This window comes from Manis pentadactyla, chromosome 16 (assembly GCF_030020395.1).
Source record: "Manis pentadactyla isolate mManPen7 chromosome 16, mManPen7.hap1, whole genome shotgun sequence".
Classification (NCBI taxonomy): domain Eukaryota; kingdom Metazoa; phylum Chordata; class Mammalia; order Pholidota; family Manidae; genus Manis; species Manis pentadactyla.
This window is the reverse complement of record NC_080034.1, coordinates 34,682,784-34,703,939: the sequence shown is the minus strand read 5'-3', so window position 1 is coordinate 34,703,939 and position 21,156 is coordinate 34,682,784. Positions and strand designations below refer to the sequence as shown.

General features: G+C 44.0%; 1 protein-coding gene across 6 annotated transcripts in view; it reads right to left on the bottom strand.

Annotated features, from left to right (window-relative positions):
- The window catches only part of BTBD9 (BTB domain containing 9), a 515,751-nt gene that overhangs the window by 48,482 nt on the left and 446,113 nt on the right, over positions 1–21,156 (bottom strand). The window contains exon 11 of one of the 6 annotated variants that reach the window (XM_057493633.1): positions 10,241–14,083. The exons of the other annotated variants lie outside the window; for them this stretch is intronic. Coding sequence (XP_057349616.1) covers positions 13,945–14,083 — 139 coding nt within the window. The 3' untranslated portion in view covers positions 10,241–13,944. Of the gene's footprint in view, positions 1–10,240; positions 14,084–21,156 lie in introns of those variants that run through there. 6 annotated transcript variants of the gene reach the window in all.

The following is a 21,156-nucleotide window of genomic DNA, read 5'->3' as shown; positions in this document are numbered from 1 at the left end:
GGCACACTAGCCTGTCTTGGCCCAAGGTGGTTAGCTGTTCGTCAGGGACTTATAAACAGGCATGGCCTACTTCCTCATAAAAACCCCCGCCCTGCCTGCCTTCTCTGGGTCTCTGTCCATCCACTGGAATGTTAGTCAGGTTGGCTCACGGTACTAGGAAATAGTCACCTCATGTTTCAGAGAGAGGATGGGGGTGTGAAACCCTCTCTCCTGGAGAATTGTTATGATGCTGATTCCCACCTAGGGGGTTGGCTTGCATGAGGCAAGACATGGTGACTATGCATGAGGAACGTTTCTCAAGGGGGGGCAACAAGCAAACACTTGGAATTTCTCACAGTGACTGAGCAGAGCACTCAGGGACGAGAGCGGAAGGGCCTTGCTACTGCTGCAACCCTGCAGAAGGAGGCCAGTAATTGGGAACTAGATGGCACACGGCAGCCAGCAAGATGGCAAGCCTCGTAACAGATCCATGAGTGGATCAGACATGCTCAAGATGAGTCTGGCTGGGCAGCCGCAGAACACCACGCACAACAGAGGAACGTGAGAGGAGAAAGGTTAAGAACATAGAGGGAAAGCCAAGATTTTTGACTTTGGAAAAACAAGTATTAAAGCCCTTCAGCCTGAGATCTGGGCCAAAGAACACTTAAACTCATTGCACTTGCCCAGGTGTGAGGGCACACGTGTACACACGTAGGCATTCACACAGTCACGGTTACCCCCTACATACGAGGCTTCTAAAGCCACTTGTGGTACCATGGGGATCCAATTAACCACAGCCCCTCACAAGCATCAGAGCACTAGTTAGAGACGAAGAACACTGCTGTGGCCCATCAAAAGCAAGCCTGCAGCTGACAGAGCAGCCTGAATAAAACAAAGACCTAAAGACGGCAGGGCTGCTTTGGAAGCAATCAACTTTATCACCACAACTGAGTCAGGGTTTCACAGCGGAGACAAGCAGAGGTTCGGGCAGTGTAAGGGTTGGACTTAGCAGGTGTGTCCTCGAGTGGCCTTCTCCTCCAACATGCAGCTCAAGCCTACCCCGGTGCAAAGTCACTTAACAGGGAAGCCAAATGCCTTGCTAAAGGGAGATGCAGAACATCGTCTAGAGTGGTGGTCAGATTATTTCCTTTCTTCACGTTTCCAGAGAATTCTGGGATTCTGGCTTCTCTCCAAATGAGATCACTTTTGGGGTGTGTGCTTTGAAGTCCTGGCTGTAATCAGGAGTGTTGCACTTCACATTTCAGGGGCATATATTTATTATGTGGTTTGCAGCTTATATTCTTCTACCTCTGGCTTCAGATTCCTCAGATTTCAAATCTAAAGACTCTTGAAGACCTAAACAATGAGACTCTCAAAAAACAGCTGCAGGAGAAAGAGCCACACGCCGAGCTGGGGCTGACCACCACAGAGCCCCAGACACACACGCCAGTCACTGTCCTCGCCGCTCGGCCCCGATGGGCAGAAGGGCAGGAAGGAGGCCCAGGCAGCAGGGCTGGCTGGCCACAGCGGCAGGCTGAATTAGCTGGTTGAAGAACACGTTCAAGAGTGCTTCAGAAGAGGTGATAAAGGTATCTGCAGAAGGTCACAGCTCCATGTCTGCAATAAAATGAGGGGTCACTTGCCTTTGTGCTTGCAGCAGCTCCTCTGATGGGGCTCCGAGAGTGTCATGGAGAAGGTAGGGTGGGGCTGGCAGTCTTTCCATGCTGAGACCTAGGGCACCCTGGGTCTGATTAGCAGACAGACTTGAGAACAGTGGGTTGTGCTGCAATTAGCACTTCTGGGATGATGTGGGCTACTTTCCTCAGAAGCAGCTCTTCTTGTCTTTGTCCAGCCTGCTGACAAATTGCCCAAACTCTGCCCCACTGTCTGGCCCCCGTTTCAGGGCCTGGAGTTAGAGTGTTTCCTACCCTCTCTAAAGAAGGCCACCCTACTTCTGCTTCTCACTGGCATACTTTCTGTCCTAGACTCTCATCGCCTCTCATCTCTAACTGCTATTACCTGGCTTCCTAGTCTCCAGTCTCTCTCACTACAATTCATCCTACTTGCAGTTGTAAGAAAGCTCCACCTGAACAGAGCACAGCTCCATCACGCCTCTCCTCTGCCTGCAGAGTAAGGTGGGATTTCCACCATCTGGCCCCAGTTTGTCCCTCCAGCCTGCTCCCCAGGGCAACCCAGGATGCACTGTCAGACAAATCCTCCCCACCCTTGAACCAATGGGCGGTCCTTGGGTCTCCTGCCGCACTCATGCCACTCCGTGCCGAGTCACGCACGGCACCGAGTACTTCTCACGGCATGCCTTTGTGCATGCTGCCCCTCCTGCCAGACACACCCCCAGATGTCCTTCCCACCCCAGAGGGTGCCCAGGCAGCACCCACTGCTCTTTAAAGGTTCAGCATAAGTGACACTTTCACCAACTAAGTTTCTTAACCCTTCTCAGGCACAGTGGTCACTCCCTCCACTGTGTCCCCCGTGTCTATGGCATCTGGAATACTTAACTGCATTTATTTATGTATCTGTGTCTCTGAACCAAAAGTGAGCACAAGTTCAGGGACTTAAAAAAAAAAGTAACTGGCACAGAATAGATACTCATTAAGTGTGTGTTGAAGGTATGAATAAAAATCAGAGTGCCAACCTCTGGGGTTAACAGAATTAGGGTCTCTTTTCCCCAAGACAGCTCTGTGCATATGTTAAGAGCATTTTCATGACCTCACAACTCCCTGGTTCTTGTCTTTCCTGGGGCTTGTTTTATTGCTAGTTCTGTTGGTTGATCCCCGTGAAATAGCTTCCTGAACTTTCATCACCTGGTTCCCTCACTGTACTTCTTTAAGCAGGGACACACTTGTCCTGACCAAACAGAGGACAACAGGAAGGTCGCATGAGCATCTGGACACTATGTAGCTGGTACAGACTAAGACTGCAGAAGGTTTGTGGCAGCCTCATCCTAACTATTACCTCATACTGAGCTTCTGGCCAACTAAAACCACAGGCTTTTTTCACATAAACTTCTCAAGCTTGACTGCCCCAAGACTGTACTTGTACAATTGATTTTCTGAATGTAAATGGACGGCATCACATTTATCCCCATTAGATCTCATCCTGTTGGTGTTGTCCCACATGAGAGGCTGAAGAGATCATTTTGAATCTCACGTCTGTCTGTCGTCTATCACAGCAGTCAGCCCTCCTAGCTCTGTCTCATCTAGAAGCCCCCAAAGCATGCCTTTCGTCTTCTTTCAGGGTATTGATACAAATGGCGAACTGTTGCAAAGTCCAGGATCAAGGACAGAGCCATAAGGTACACATCAAGACCTCTTCCTGTTCTGGCCTCCACCCCCACCCCGCCCCCCAGTCCAGTCCATCGGTGATATGTTTCTACAGCCAACTGTTTCTTGCCATCTCCAGGGTCATCACCCTAGTCTAAGACTGTGTCATCTCTTATCTGGATTACAGCAACAGTCTTCTCACTAGTCTTCCCAGTTCCATGTTTACTTCCCGCTAATTCCTTCTTCACTTCAGCACCCAGAGTGATCTTATAAAGCAGAAATCAGTTCATACCACTCCCTTGCTTAAAACCCTCCAGTAACTCCCCACTGCTCTTGGAATAAAATTCACTCCTCGCCAAGACCTAAAGGTCATATATGATCTGAGATCTACTGTCCTCTCCATCTCAACTCATACCACTCTCTTACTCCTGCCAAGCTTCTGCAGCATTAGCTATCTTTCTGTTCTGCACACACACCAAGTTCATTTCCTCTTCACGGTCTTAACATTTCCCTCTGGGAAATTCACTTTCCCCAAGCCTCTGTAAAGCCGGCTTCCATAGCACGTATCTCAGCTCAAATGCAACTTTCTCAGGGAGGCATTTCTGGCCTCAAGTAGCTGCTTCTTGCCTACTATTCTCATCATTATCTACCTACCAGCTTGTTTCATTTTCTTCATAGCATTTATCAGAAGTTGAAACTTTCTTATTTACCTGTTTTTGCCTCCCCACTGGGACATGAACTTGATGAAAGTAGGTGTTTTGTCTGCCTTGTTCAGTGCCTAACACTTAGTAGGTGCTCAGTTTATTTGTTGAATGATGAATAATAGTGATATGGAATCAGGAGAAATCTAATATATTTGCCACGACTTCACTTGCATTAATACGAATGGTTCTTGGTTCCATCTTTCACCATTATCAACTTTGCTTTATCAATATTTTATGATGCCATCAAAGAATCAAATTGAAATATCAGCACTGAATTAGGTCAGACAAAACTGGTAGTAAAATTGCAGTATGTGGGATAATACAGACATGTTACTTAAAAATCATGCACTGTGAGAGACTTCTACAATGTTGGTACAGAATTAACATGTCATATGTAGCTTGTGGTTACAGAATTAAGTTGTTTTTACATCAAAAGAGTCATTTATGAGGGCTCTCGCTCAATTAGGTCAGCTTCATGTAAATGTCTCTAACTCCTGCATTTATATATACTTATTTCAGTGTAACACTAGGAGCAAAGATCATTCTGAATTCAAAATTTGAACTTTATTGACTTAGAATCCCACTACAATGCCAGTGTACAACTCTATTTATAATAGAAACTCTACTGTTGACCTAGTGGCCAACACATAGAGCAAAAGCTGTAAGAGGAGCTGGAATCAAGAGCCTAGCAGCTCGTGCTCCATGACACCAGTAAGCCAAACCTGTGAGGCCCTTGCTGGCTCCCGGTGGCTTGCTGTGGTCCAGCCCCATGGGAGGAAGAGAGGCCATTCTTTTACTATAAGGTCAGGGCACCTCTGTGTTTGGCCCTACTCTCACCCAGAAGCCCCAGAACAAAATCTTGGGATTTGAACATATAAATTAATAATGCATTGGAGCAATAATCTCTGGTCCAGCTACACATCTGTGGAGAGAGAGCCAGGGGAAATAAGGGAGAGGTGAGGCGGGGGTGGGAAAAAGAAAAGGGAAAAGCAAATCCCTTACGCATACTTCTCTTCTTCCTTCTGGAACAAATTGCACAGAAAAGGCCAAGAAAAGTAATGGAGAGAAGGTACGTTTCTCCACTGCAGTTTTAACGTAGCCTCCTTCTGCAGCCAGAAACCCCACCAACAGCAATGTGTTCTGTGAGCTGAAAGCCACAGGGGTCTGTAACTTGCGGTATTCGCGTTAACAAAACAGGATAGAATAAGGCCCTTCCTGCTGCACAGGGAGTCCCTGCCCTTGACACTGACGTCCTTCTTGGAAGGATACTTGTGGCCCTTGTCTGGAAATGTCCCATGGACTCTTGTCTCTTTCTTAAAAATTAACAGCTTTATTTTGATATAATTCACATACTGTAAAATCCACATTTTAAAGTGTACAATTCAATGGGTTTTAATGTATGCATGGAACTGTGCAGCCATCCCCACAACCAATTTTAGAACAGTTTCGTCGCCTCAGCAAGAAACCCCTTACCCTTTAGTAGTCATTCCTCATCCTCCTCCCCCAACACCCTCAGCCCTGGCAACCAATGACCGACTTTCTGTTTCTACGGACTTGCCTGTTCTGGACGTTGCATATACATGGTCATACAATATATGGCTTTTGTGACTGACTGGCTTCTTTCACGTGGCAAAATGCTTTCAAAGTTCATCCATGCTGTAGCATGTATTGGTACTCCACTCCTTTCTCTTGCCAAATTACAGCCTGCAGATATACCACACTTTGTTTATCCATTCATCAATTGATAGACTTTCGAACTGTTTCCAATTTGGGGCTATTATGACTAGTTCTGCTATGAACACTCATGTACAAGTTTTTTTGTGTAGATATACATTCTCATTTACCTAGAGTATGTACCTGGGAGGGGAGTTTTTGAGTCCCACAGTGTCTTTTTAACGATTATGTTATCATTAATAATAGTTCCTCAAATTCCAGCTGTGACATTTAAGTTCTAGATTAGGAAACAGATGATCTCCCGGATCTTTCATGTACATTAACATGTACTGAGCTTCTACCAAATGGCAGGTATGTAGTAGTGATGCAATCAGATTCAATGCCTCCCTCATCACCAGAGAAGAGGCGTGCAGTTAAAGTGCTTTCTCTTGAACTCTTTCTGTGGTTCCATCACTTAATCAGGCCTGAAATCCTCTCCTCGCACACAATGTCTGCGAGTCCTGTTTCAGGAATGATCAAGAAGAGCAGGTCTTTCCTGCATTTAGTCTTCCAGCTATTCCAGATTCAGTCTGGAGGGGTCAAGAAGGGATTCGCAGAGGGGCTGATACTAGCTGGGCATACAGGATGACCTAGAATTCACTGGTCAGAGAAGCGGTAGCGGGTGGAGACAGATAGTAAAGATCAGCATTTGAGGTAGTGGTATTAATATCTGAAGTTTCACAAAAATGAGAAAGCCCATACCATGACCAGAGAACAAGACGCACAGCAGTCAGAGCGGAGGGTGTACACAGAAGCAAGAAGAGATGAGCTGGATATGAATTTTGAGGTCAGATTAAGATCTTGTTGAGGCATTTGGATTGTGAACAGGTGGCAGTATGATATCTTGGTTACAATGGTAACTCTGAAGGCAGAATGGAAGAGAGACCAGAGGCAGAGGAGAGGCTGAGGAGAGACCAGCTGGGAGTCAAGGAGAGGACAGAAGCAAACAGCATCAACTTTGACAATGGGGAGAAACGGGGGTTATTAGATGTTCTAGGTTGAGGGAATAAATGGATGGGATACAGAAAAAGGCACTAGCTTGTGTGGGAGAGTGGACGGAGGTGTTTAGGATGAGCTGACTCTGAGCGGCGGTGGGATGGCCCACTCAGGGCTTCTTGCTGGACAGCAGCATGGGTTACCATGCGGAGCTGGCTGTGGAGATTCTCGTCCTCCTCTCTCTGAAATAGAGAGCCCCTCAGGCTGCCCTTGTCCCTTGCTGTTGGAGGCTCTCTTCGTGGGCAGGGTAAAATGGAGCAACTGGTGCTAGCTCTCTGGGCTCGTATCTACCAGAGTGTCTCAATCCTAAAGTAAGCCAACGAGCTCTTTCCCTTCACCATCTTTCTGCAAACCCCAGATTCCGAGAGATACAGACACATTAGTGGGGCTGGAATAGCCTCTACCTCGTAACAGATGAGTCATCCATGCATCTGGCAGGTATACCCCACCCTTTCCCACTTCACCCCTTTTTCTTTCCTGAATAACCAATTCTTTATTTAACAATATTTTTAATTGAATAAATTTGACAAGTAACACTGTAAGTTTAATGTGTATGTTACTTTGCTACAGTTATATGTTGTAATATGGCTGCCACTGTAGTGAGAGTCATCACGTTACATATAGTACAACATCACTGTCTCCATTCTTTACACTGTGCATTAGCTCTCTATGGCTTACTGCTCATTACAAGTTTATACCCTTGGACACCATCAGTCTTATCCACCACCCCCATACCCTGGTAACCACCAGTTTACTCTTTTTCTTACAGGTTTGACTTCTTTAGATTCCACATGTAAGTGATATACATACAGAACTTGTCTTTCTCTGTCTAACTTATATTGCTTAGCGTAATGTGCTCCAAGTCTGTCTGTGCTGTTGTAAATGACAGGATATCCTCATTTCTTATGGCTGAATAATATTCCACTGTGCACATGCACCACATCTTTCTATCTACTAAATGTAGGTTCTTGAGAAAGCCAGAGAAGCTCTCTTACTGCTTTTGTGAACTCTGACATTTTTGCTTATTTATAGGCTGCCAAGAGTCTTGCCTCCCCAGGGGCTTCCTAGGAAGACCTATCACAGGAAATCCACTTTCCAGGATTCAGGAAAGAGTTCAGTCAATTCTCAACCTGACCCAGGAAACATGATGAATATGAATATCGTGCTGACTCTGTGCTTCGCATGCTCAAATATTTGTTGAAAGAAGGCCATTTTATAACTGCCAGTGATTAGGGATACATAAATAGCTTTATTTAGCTAGATGTATTCACAAAAATTCTGGAGGCCATGAGCAGGAGTTCAATACCAGAGGCAACCACCACCGTGTCTTCGCAGGCTGAGCAGAGTACTGAAAGAGCAAGCAATGAGGGAACATGAGCTCCAAATGGAACAGGCCTTTTGCCCAATCTGAATCATTTTAGTAAGAAAGGAGGGTAGAAACAGCCCAGAAAGAGAACAGCCCAGAAAAGTTTCTTCACTTTCCCCAAGAAACCTGAGATAAATAAAGGTTCTTAAACAGTAAGAGATAAAAGATACAAGAGAGATGTAGTACAGCATAAAGCTCTTCCCAGAAGGTAACCGACTCTCATCGGACTTTCGAGCTGCTGTTCATTTAATGAGGCCTTTTTAAATAAGTCCCCGGGATCATGGATGAGCATCCCATAAAGAGGCCAGGCCCGCTCCTAGAGCCTCGGCTGAGCCCTGGGAGCTCCAGCCAACTCTTCCCAGGGGCTGCCCTGCTCACCCTGCATCTGTCCACTGAGGAGCCAGGCCAGCCAACTGATTTCTATTCCAGTTAAGCAGAGTGGTTACACTTCTTTGGACTGGAGACCGCTTTTCTCTAGATCTGTAAGAGGGCTTACGTTTTTGATCTTTAGGACAGAAAGCAAGAATTTGGTTTGGATTAATTTAAATCTCATTTTCTACTCTTCCACAGTGATAACGTTTATCTAATTCACTGTCTCAAAAATGTTATATAATTCCATTTTTAAAAAACCTACCCCCACAAATATAACCACTCATTCATTCATTTTTTCATGAATCATTTCTAAGCTCTTACCACATGTCAGGCTGTATGCTGAGTTTTGATGATTGGGAGATATATAACACAGAGTCCCTGACCCTTGAGGGGTATCACACAACCCTGTAACTACATCACAGATGGTCTTTGCCACTTCATTTCCATAACCCACAGCCTCCCGATTCTCAACAGCAGGGTATTCTGGGAAGAACACGACCCTCCAGAACGCTGTTCAGCTGCAACCTGCACAGGGTGAGGCAGAGCCAGGGCTGGAGAAAGTGCTACACAGACTGTTTCCACACACCCCCTATGCTGTTACCGGGCCCTCACTTCACCTGCCAGAGCCTTTCAAATCTTACCTTTTGGCATCTAGAGTTTAACATGAAGCAATAGCCCTGCTACTAAATGACAGAAGAGCACACTCTGAGGGTCGGTGACCTTTGTATTCATTAAACAACTCAACCTTTCTCAGCCTGAACCGTCACCCACCTCCACTTGTGAATCTGAATTCGGCTGCCACATTTGCATGCATAATGTACTGAAAAGCCCTCTTTATAATGTTTACTTCTATGTTTCTTCCAAATGAAATCACTGAAGGGCAAATTTGATTTTCAAATCAGTTTTAAAACATCTGCCTTCTAAAAAAGTAAGAGTAAAAAGATAAGGCCTTTAGATTACAGGGAAGGACTAATTTATTTTAACTGATACCACTATGTCCATGCTAAAAATACTAATGTTAAGACTTTTTTAATGCACACCCACCATCTAATGGATGTTAATATTTCATTAGGGAAAGGTTTCCAGTCATGAGCAGGTACTTAGTGATTTTAGAAGGAAAAGGCTAACTTCCTGACCCTTCCTTCAACACAAAATTCATCTACACTTATGCTTTAACACCTCTATTTGTTGTTCTATGTGACTATATATTTTTCGGATATAATTTAACTATTTAGCTTAGAGCCTTCATCTCTAGGAAGCTTAAGGTATTTAATATATTTCAGTTTATCTGTAATTTCTTTCACTTCCCAGCAAGAGTATCTGGGGTTGCAAGTTCTTCTCTAGAGGCAGAGCTCCTTGTGGCTGTTTGGGCCCAGGTACGACAGGTACCATCAGTTCTGAGGGGCTGAGAAGATGGAGAGAAGCTGCCACAGGGGCTGATTATACCTCCTATGTAAGAGTTAAAAGCTCACACATACATATTACATGTATAGGAGACATGTACATCAATGTCTGTGTATCTGTCCAGCCAACACACTATCCTAGGACCTTAAAACCGTGGTATGTAAACATTAGAAGAAACTTCAGAGGTAAATCCATCGTATTTTTTTTTACATAACTATTTCACAGTTTTACTGATAATATAACAATAAAAACTACACTATTTAAATAAAAACAGCACTCAGAGCCTAGCACTAAGCCTTGTTTTAGGAATGGTATCTTACAGGTGTGGAGACAGAGGTATAGGGAGAGTAAACTACCTGCCCAAGGATGCTTGGGCCAGCCAATACGCCTGAGAGGCAGAAATACGCCGAGAGCCAGACCTCTGATTTCTAGTCCAAGAATCTTTATTTTGCCTGTTTTACTTCATTCATGTGCGGTTAACGCTGCCATACTGAGGTTTTCTTTCTTGTGGCATGACACTGGTAATTCAAGAAGAAAATAGCTAATGTAAAGGCTGAGACCAAAATAATTTTACATTGAACACAACCAATTCCACCACAGATTTTTACTTTCACCCATGCACATGCTATTCATTCTAGACTGCACTCTCCCTGGCTTGGGGCCCTGGACCTTCCACCAGCCAAGTGCCTGGGATGCAGCAGATGCGCACCAAACTGCTGATGCTAGAGAGCTGCATTTCACATCCTTGCTATGCATACAGGGCACCACAGGGAAAGCATCAGTCCACTCCTGTGGGCTCTTGAATTTTGTGGTCTGATGATTTTTGCCTGGTGCAGTACTGAGCTCACAGTAGGTACTTCATGAAAATGGGCTGACTGAATGGGTAAAGGTGTGCATAGGCTTCCTGTTGGTAAAAACGAAGCCTTGAATGAAGGCAGGCAGGCCTGGAGGGTTAGAGCGAGGGCTAAAGTGAAGCCAAGGACTGGCTACCTGTCTTCAACCCTGATCCTTTGGAACAAACCATCAGGACTGATGACAAATGCAGCTGCAAAGAGAAAAATGATTCTGAAATATGAGTCCAGCACGGAGGGCTTGGTTTTCACCATGAACTTCATATGGCTCCCAGTACCCCTGGCTGACGTGTAGTAACTGAAGTCATTAATTTCAAGTTTAAGATGGAGAGGTCAGTGACAAAGACAAGCCTGACATGCTCGTCTTAGAGGCAAATGGCCCCAGACCTAAGGTGCACAGCAGATGGAAAAGGTCACAGGAGGTCAACCAGAACCACCAGAAATCAGGCAAAGGAATAATGCAGTTTTGGCAATTTCTGTAACCAACACTTCCTATTTTTACTGAAGTATCTGCTTTAACCAAAGGTTTTCATATGTGAGTGTTCATTTGAGTCTTAGATCTTGCGATTTTTGTGCCATGGCTCTCTCTGGCAGTCTGGTGAAGCCTATGAACCCATTCTCAGAATGTTTTCAAATGATTAAAACAAAAACATACAAGGAAACCAGTGGTACTGAAATACAGAGCTGTCCACGAATCCTGTAGGCAAAATGATACTGAAAGGCCCCTGGCCTGAGGTAAAAGGACAGGTCTCCTCACTCGGCATAACTGTGCCGCATGGGACAAGACCTCAGAACCTGGAGCCTGACGCTCTGGATCTTTGGGAGCCAGAATCCTCACCTCTCAAGAAAACATAAGTTGGATGTTCTTATTAAAGGAAAAAGAGTGCTCATTTAAGAAATAGTACTAATAACAGCTGTTACACTGGTTCCCCACACCCTCTTCCCCATACCCTCTCTGTTAGGTGCTTTCCTCCTGGGTGCCCCTTCTAAACAGAATGGAGACCAAGAATAGGCAACACTGGTACAAATTTTAGGTGCTTTTTTGAAAATACAGTCCTGAGTTTTCCATAGCTTCCATAGCTTACTTCACTTTTCATTGTAGTATAATTAACAAAACGTCTGACCTATACATTTCCAAAGGAGAACAGTGGTCTGTGACATCATTTCAAACAACTTGGAAAGTCACCCCTAAACCTGAAATCTGAATATCCAACATCCTGAAAGAATAACATCCAAATCAAGTGTAGGACAAACCACTTGTGCTTTGAAGGGAAGACCCTCATTTTGATCATGACTGCCCATCAACACACGATATTCCATCTGTAGAGGGGGTCTCCGTGTACAGTCCCTAAGGAAGAGGATCACAAGAACCACAAATCCCAATTTAATGAAATTGATCTAAATAAACCCCAAAGACAACATGCTGGGCTAGAAATCAAATCCTAGCAAACAAGTGCAAGATGTGGGCACCCGTGATCCCAGGACTCCATAGATGTTGGCAGAAAATGGGTTGTTCTATTGGTATTTGATTAAAACTCTGCTTCTACCTGGGCCAGCACATTTCATGTGCAGTCAGTTCAGTTCCACATGCAGAGTAGCTGTTTCAGTGGAAGGCTCTGTGGGAGGAAGAAAGTGAACACAGCAGTTTGTGAGGCCCCTGAGTCACTGAGACGGTGTATCTGGATTCAGACCTGCGGACCAAGAACTACGGGAGTACACGGATGTGCTAATGGATGAGAAGCACTTTCTCTGAGCAACACTGTGAATGCAGCGGCCCACAGGAAGCCTGGTCTCCACCACGCACACAGTTCCACAGGTCACTGATCAACAGTCTAACCTAATAAAAACTTCTTATAAGCTGTTTTCCGAAACTGCACAATAGTTCTTCTGCGACTTGGATAAATTTTTAAGCAGACACAGGAAGCAAACAATCATTCCACGTCAGTTTGCTTTTTAGGTGACACTTGGAAAGAGTCTGCTGATAGGAGTCTTTTTTGATGTGCATGTTGTTTTTGAACTAGACTGCAGGCAGTGGTCTTTCTTCGCTTTTCTTCATAACCCCACATGAGCTCTGCACACAGAGAGGATCAATCTGTCATTCTGAGGAATAAACTCAACCTTTTGTGCCAAAAAGGTACCATCACCTTTTCAATGTGAGGTCAGCTCAAGCAACTTCTGCGTCTTAGTTGCCACCATTCACTGATAGCCAGGTTTTAGCAAGTCAGACATAGTGAAGTGCCAGGTAAGAAATCTTCAGGAAGGCCAGCTCTGTGGCAGCTAAACAGCAGTGCCCAGTGATCATGGAAGTACCAGGGCTCCCATCCACATGATTCATAAAGCTGCCTTGATGCCACAAAATCAAAAGCTGCTGGTCTTGCCCAAGCTATCAGATAGGGTAAGTGGTTACCAAGTGGCCTACGGAAACGAGTGGATAGATAATGCAAATCATGTCTCAGAAAGAGAGAGGGCAGGTTGATGAAAATGCAATCTTAATTTATTATAGGAAAACACTGAATTTTATGGTATTCTGAGCATCAAGAGAAAATCAAGAGATGACTTTAAGTGGAGGTGGGAAGGGTTATAATGTAAAGGTTGTGTTCATTTGTTTTCTAAAAGTATTTCCCAATGATTAAAAAAATAACAGAGTAAGAAACCCTATCTAATCTTGACAGTGTGTGACAGAGGAGAGAAGGATACACAGCCTAATGGCCCTCTTCCTCTTTCAGGGAAGGACACCAAGTCATCTAGGGTGAATTCACTTTATACTTAAGATATAATCTCTTATAGGAAATTTAAAACAATAACTTGAGACTTGGCAGTTTTATCATCCAAGCTATTGGGCTCCGCTTCAAGCTACTAATCCCTTGAGGACAAACACAGCCAGGAGACAGCTAAAATGCACTTGAGAACGTATATAGTCACTTTATTATAAATGGCTACTTCAGAGCCATTTTATTTGACTTTGACTTTTTAAAGCAAGATTAGTCATTACACACATTGGACACATTTGGAAAACAACTTGTCAGTCCAGCTTGTGAAAAAAAGATGCCTATGAAAATTCATCATATTGGTGAGGGGGGAAAAGAAACACCCACATTCTGGCTATCTGATCAGAAACCTCCTGTCATCAAGGATAAGTGGAAAATTACTGCTTATTATATGGTATTACACAGTTTACAGAAACTGCAAGTACTCATTACAAACTGAGCATCACACTTACCTCACCCTCAGAGAGGCAGCCAGAGCAATGCAAAGGCGGGCGGCAAAACACGCTCACCTCACTGAGCCTCCCGGTGGCTGGCCAACTGTTTCCGATACAAAGGAGCAGAAGGAGACTGGCTGAGTGTGCACAGCGCAGTCCTGCCACCTCCGGGAAGATCTGTGCTCAAAGGCGCACTTGAACTTCCCTCCAGCAAGCTGAAGGAAGAAGAGATCTCTGTTTCTCCCCCACGGCCAAGCCCACTCCCTGTGAAGTGGTGTGTGCTTCCAGATTTAACATGCTGCCTGCTCCCATACGTGTTATCACTCCTGACTCACTCAGGGAAGATTTGGTCTAGCTAAGTGTGTCAGAATCCACAAATGCCTCTGTTTACATTTGGATCAAGGCCATTCAGTTACTACTGGTCCCGAGCAGAGGGAAAAGCTTACCTAATGAGCCCATGAGAGGAGGGAAGCGCCTTGCACAGCACCTGACCTACAGCAGAGCCGGAAATATGTCTGTTAAGTTAATGGATGGGTAAATAACACATTTTTTAGTTAATATAGCTGCATGGCTCAAAAACTGGAGGTTTTAGCAGGACAATGATTCACTATTAGTTGAATGTTAATCTCAGTTGAGGGAGTGACAAAAGTAGAAAACAGTGCCCAAGACTATCTATCAGCTGTTCCATCCTCAGATATGAACAGCTTGGAAGACTGTGCCCTGCGTTCCCATCTCATCTCCTCAGAAATTTATGAAGTTAATTAATATTAACGTAAGAATATGATACTAACACAATGCGAGGGTATAAAATTGAAGATCAGACTAGAAATCCACAAATGAATGCATTTGTAATTGTAGATCACAGTCTTACCAAAAACTTGATTACTACTTTATGTTATTGTGGCTCTCTGTCCTCATAGGGCAGCGTAACCACATCTCTGCACATATGGGGCTTTCAATTAGTCCACCTGACGTGCCTACAAATAGGCAGAGGCTGTTATGTGAGGGGCTCAATGATGCTGTAAGTACATGAACTTTGGAGTCATATCTTCTTTTCAATGTAAAACTGTGATCCCAACATTAGAGTCGCACAGATTTGGATTTTTATTTTAATTAGGAAAAATGAATTGAGAAGATTCAGAAATGTGAAACAAATGTTTCCTCCACCCCGGCATACCCTGGAGAAAAGACTACATTTCAAAGCTCCAGCAGTCAGAATTTCTATTAAGCCCATATATCCATTGCCAAATCCTACAGAGAGTTCAGTAACTCCCTGGAGAATTTGGAAGGAAAAAAAACAATAGAAACAAGTTACTTTCATCCAATAGCAGCAGTAACATCATGTGCTGCCCTCCTTTGTCCAAGTGTCACCCCCATATAAGAAACTTACTAAAGGCTTTGAAAGTGGGAGATGAAAAAGCACTGGATATTATCTAGTCATGTGCACCAGAGGAAAATCACAAGGTCTCCCAGATAAGTTTAATGTGCAACTCTGCCTGGAGGTAGAAGGACGAACAAGGTGACTACTCTTCACCCCTTCTGGGTCAATTGCTAAGCCAGTTACTAAGAGTACAAACGTTCCTTTGCTTGGTTTAGGTTTAGTATATGGGCTCTGTACTATTGTATAAATTTGGATCAAGAGGTGAAAAGTGTATGAGCAGAAAGCACTCACTCACTCCCTACAAAGCAGCTGGTAAATGTGTGCAACTCCAGATGATCACCACTCTGAAACTACACTTTAAAACTTTGTAAGAAATGTTTATTAGATACTCAGTACATAATTTATAGTACCATGGTGAAATTCACTTACATTCCATTTCAAGGGATCGTGAAAAGAAAATGTCAACTGTGGGAAAATATGCTTTATGATCTTGGCTTAAAACAGAGGAAAAACACACATGCAAGCCTCTTTTGGTAGAAGGAAACAGTCTAATAAATGGCCTAATGAACAGTGTGATGGGTTTTTTTCAGTAGGCAATAAGAAGGAAAAGGGAAGAAAAACACAGGCTAATATACTCTAAACCTGGATAATGAAGCCCTAGGTAATCTGGTGTTGACTATACTTTTAAAACCAATGTTTAAAGCATGAATTATGATACAGCTTATAGGCTGGATGAATTAATATTCTGTGGAGGAAGTGGTAGTGATAGCAAGCTAGGAAGTCATATGAAAACATAAGTAGAATTTTTATAATCTATAGTCTTCATCACACCTTCTGGAAGGTGAGTCTATTTCTAACTCAACCTTTATGTGATTTTGAAATCTGAAGGTCACAAGATCCTCAGGATATCACCAGATTACATTTTCCCAGCTACAATATATGGGCCAAACTAGGTCATTAGGCTCAAAATGCATCTTTTCAGAAAAACTTCCCTAATTTCATGCCATATTCTGATCATGTCTATATTCTTACAGTCCTTACATGTCTGTTTATCATTTTGATCTTAGAGGCCATGCAAAATTCTGGGGAAAGGGACTCAGAATCAGGAGATCTGGGTTCTTCTATCTGGACCTTTCCAGTAGATGAGAACTAGGCAAATGCAGTTGGTTGTGACTTCTGTGTCAGATTCTTATCTATAAAATGAGAGGCTTAGACTATGACTTTCAAGGTACTTTCACTTTCAACATTTCATAACTATAGGATCCTGTTTCGTATTTTACAATGTATATGTATGTGTGTTTGTAGTGATGGTTCTCAAATGTTCTAAGTCGCGTATGGCTTGTAAGTTCCTTCAAAGGGGAAATGTCTTCCTATCTCCTCAGTATTTTCCCTCACAATGCAGCCTCTACCTACTAGGGTCTCTCAGCAAATATTAGGTTGAATCAAAGTTGGTTGGGCTATGCATCTGATTATAAACTTACTAACTAGAGGTTACTCTGGGAAAGTCTGGCCCTGCACTTCCAAGGTGGTGAATCCCAGTACACTCTGGAAAATAGATTTTTAAAAAGCATCCTTCCTCTCAGCCTAGCCCCTCATTTCCTCCGTCTTCTGAAACAGACACAAGCAAAAGTGAAGTTACACGTGAACAAATCACAAAGGGCATTTAGCTAAAGGAGCAGTTACTTGTGTTTGGGAGGAGAAAGATCAAGGAAGAACTCACAGAGCATTTCTGGTTGGGTCTTGAAGGGAACATGGGGCCAGCGGAGACGTGAAGACCAGCCAGTGGAGATGAAGATGATCAGCTGACCTAAAGCAGGACTCACTGGCAATAGTAACTAGGCCAGACTGAAGGCAACGCAGGACACTCATAAGGCAAGAATTAAAGAGACAAAGGTTAGAAAGTTTAGGGAGAGTCAGACAGACATGGTAATTACACATTTGAAATGTAGACATGATATCGAACAGCAGGGCAGGATATTTGAAAACAAGATGTTTGGGACAAGCTGGTCACACAGAGACAGAAGATGACCAGGGCAAGAATGTGAAGTTTTTCTCAGCAGACTACTGGAGGAGCCTGCCCAGGGAAGTAAGGAACCACAGCCAGACCAACCCGGCAACAGTGTTCCAGACCGTAGAACAGCAACAGATGTAAATGGAGTACAGACTGAGGGAGACCCAGTGCGGGTACTACAATCCTCTGAGAGGTCTGAAGTAAGATGGAGGCAATGAGATGGAAGTAAATGGAGAAAGTATGAAAGACACAGTACCGGACTGGCTGTGGAGGGCAAGGAAGAGGAAGGAATTGAGGGTGAGAGACGCCCAGGGGAAGGAGGCTGCCACCAACATGAGCAGGACATCAAAGGAGAGAAGCAATGAACTTAGTTTTAGAAAAGCGGAGTTTGAGAAGCCATTCTAGAAGAGGCTGACATTTAATGGAAAACATGAATGGAAGAGATGGCTGAAACCAAGAGGATCAATCAGATAGTCAAGAAAGAGTGACTTTTTAGCTCTAAAAGCTGATTCTGTGTACATGCTGGACACCAGAATTCACAGGAACACTTTTTTTTTCTTGCCTTTTTTTTTTAAACCTAGAAAGAAAATAGGAGCCTCTGGCCCTGTGGGATAGAGCCGATTCAGCATTAATCATGGCACAATCATGGCACCAAGAGAGCACTTCTCATCAGGCAGGTCACTTTAAGAAAGTATGATCAAAACTACACTGACTTACTGCCATCCTGCTGCCTTTGTTCGCTGACCAGCAAATAGGCTCCCCTTTCCTTCTGTGCAGATGTGCATGCTGCCCATTCATTGTATAAGTTGGTTTCTATGATGACTGTTATTCTGGTTTCTCTATGGACTCGGCTTGCTTGCCTACCTTAGTGTTATGTGACTCTGCCTAGAGGCTCACTAAGGGGCAGCCTGCCCTGCTTCCTTGGCAATGACTATCTCAGGAAAGGGGTTTATCAAAGCTCAGTCATGGCAAGGGGTGCCTCCCGAGCCCCCTTCTGGTCTGTGCTGGAGCTGAACCCTCCGCAGCCATCCTGAAACCATGGGAGGGGTCCAGAGCTCCAGGGCTCCAGAGTGAGGTTTGTTCTGTTGGACAGACTCTGCCCTGCTGGGAGAGGTACACGGATGGCTTGGCAAGTGGTTCACAGTTCCACTCCAAATTTTAAAGCCAGTTTTGTTTTGTTTTTTAAGCTTTCTGCTCTGAAAAATCCAGAGAAGCAACTGAAACATATTAACCTGACAAACTTAGGATTTTAAATTAAATCAATTTCCAAAGTGAAAGGGGCACAGCTGGCAAACAGTTTTTAAAGCACTCGGCCCCTCCATAAAGAGAAACTTCACTCTAAGAGTGGTTAAAAATAAAGGTAATGGACTTCCAGCCAGTAACCAATCCAAGTGATAAACTGTGACTGGGGGATCTAAGTCATTAACTTGAGGAGCAAGGATAGATGCAGAGACGAGAGAAAACTAAACTGCCTAGCAGTCACTGAATCTATGGAATAAGGCTGCAAATGAATCGAGAATGACAGAGCAATAATGGATTAATAAAGAGGAGTTGGGAAGACACATTCCTAGTCTATAAAAACAACATTATTAGGGGTAACAAACAACTTTATTCTCTCCCACAAATTTTCCTCGCTCCATGTGATAGCATCTGAGCTGGGATGGATGGACAAACTTCCTGGTTCCACCCTGTGATGACAACAGCTTCAGAGAGAAGCAGGACAAATGAAACCGGCATGAACGCATGACTCAGACAGAGTGCCAGCACTCATCCATTCATTCAATCAGACCACAGCACAATGCTGGGTCCTTGCTAGACTACCATGGAGAAGGGTGAGTAAAGCAGACCACACCCCTGCTGTGATGGAGCTTACATTCTACTGGGGAAGAACAAACATGCTAAGGAATGGGTCCTTGCAAACTGTAAGATGAGCTATGAAGCGAAGTAGCTCTGTTTTATGAGCAGGAATAACAAAGTGATCTGACTGCGATGGGTGGTCAGGGCACTTTCCTGAGAATGTGGCCCTTGGGTTGAGAACAAAAGGATAATGGGAGTTATCCAGAGGAGGGGCATGGGCTCCAGACAGAAGCCATGGCACATGTGGCACATGTTCGCGGGAGGACAGAGCACGATGCCTGGTGGGATGAGAGGGGAAGCCCGGTTGATGTGAACAGGGATGAAGGGTTAAGTCCAGAGAGGCAGGAGGGGACCTGCCTACACAGTAGGCACACTAGGCCGTGTGAAGAGCTCTGGTCTTGACCCAGAGAGCAGTTTGAAGCCAGTTAAGGGTTCTAAGCAGATGTAATGCCAGAAGAGTGCTTGGAAAAAGCCACTCTGGCCACAGTAAGTAAACCTGAGGGACAGCACAGAAAGAAATGTGGTGGTGGCGGGGGCAGAATGGGGTGGAGAGGACAGAGATGATGGTAGTGTGGTTGGGACTGAGTTCTGTCATTTGTAATGGACTATTGATACAAAGTTATTTCCATAATAAAATGAAAATCTTTCTGACTGTGCACATTTTAAGTGTGCTCATACAACTCACTGGGGAAGTTTTACTGAAGTATGCTTCATTTTTTTAATAGTAAGCATGGAAAAAATTATCCTCACAGAATAACATGGCTCCTGGGTTTGGCAAAAAGGAGGGAAAGAGCTCTCAGCTTTCTCCCTCCCAATCATCTGCTATCCAAGCAGACTTCACTTCCTTGTCCAATGTTCTGGATGGGAGGGACCTCTTCACTGGGGGTCCACAGAACCTGCTGACAGCTCTAAACTTAGGACTCAGGTCACATACTTAGCATCAAAATCTACTTTCCACATGGTTTCCAACATATGGGTAAAGTTTTGCATAGAAGCTTTCCATAGTATTAAAGATAAATCCCTTTCTAGGTGGGCAGGTATGAGTGATTCCCTGTTGATGTTTTCTACTCCAGAATATTCATCTACTACTTCATAATCCCATAAATAATAGTTTGATTAACAGGTATCTCTAGTCTGGTCTAACAGACAGATGCCTTCCACAGGGCAGGCTCTCCTATCTCATCACTGGCATAGGGGTCTGCCTAGTATCAGCCTTACTCTCAGTGTGTGTGTTACCTGAATTCTGTTATGTTTCATTTTTTGCCACTTCTCTTACAGGTACATGTTTCTTTATTGCTCAAGTTCTAAAACTCTTGACAAAATTAACACCAACGTTTGCCCTTTTAAAAAAGCACAGGAAAGGACATGACTGGCTTTTTTCATTACTGTCAAATGCTGGGTAGAAAAATGGAATTAAGTATGAAAAGAGAAAAATAAAATCTTCGTCGAGCATTTTAAAAGTGACAATTACACAGCCACAGCTCACTAATTGGCTGACACTTCAAGCAGGAGCAAGCAAGCACACTCCTCCTCCGGCCTCGAAGGGAGGAGGGTCTGAGGAGCACAGCCCGTTTATCACCACAGCAGAGACTTGCAATAAATAGTAATATTTCAATACAGGACCTATGTGGCGGCCAAGAGCTGCAATTCCATCCTGGAAACTAAAACCTGACACTAAATGTGAACTTTTCCTCATCAGCAGTCTCCATGATGAAGACACTTCCTTCTTTAAAATCCACTTTCTCTCTATTGCATCCCATCAGTGATCCTAAGCCCTCTACACACAAACCCCCAGTCACATGGTTAGAGCGACCTCCTGGAACCACCCCAAGATTTTCCTTTTGTTAAGTGTCAGGCTAAAAAACAAAGCTGGTGGAAAGAACACTTTCTCGACTTCATCACTAACAATGGCAAAGAAGATGCAGAAAATAGCAGACTAGGTTTAAATGTCCCATTTTTCAATCTTGCTACACTTTGAAGAGTTTATTGAGGCTGCAACTCTCCACCTTTAATTTATCCGTTGTCCTCAACCACTGCAG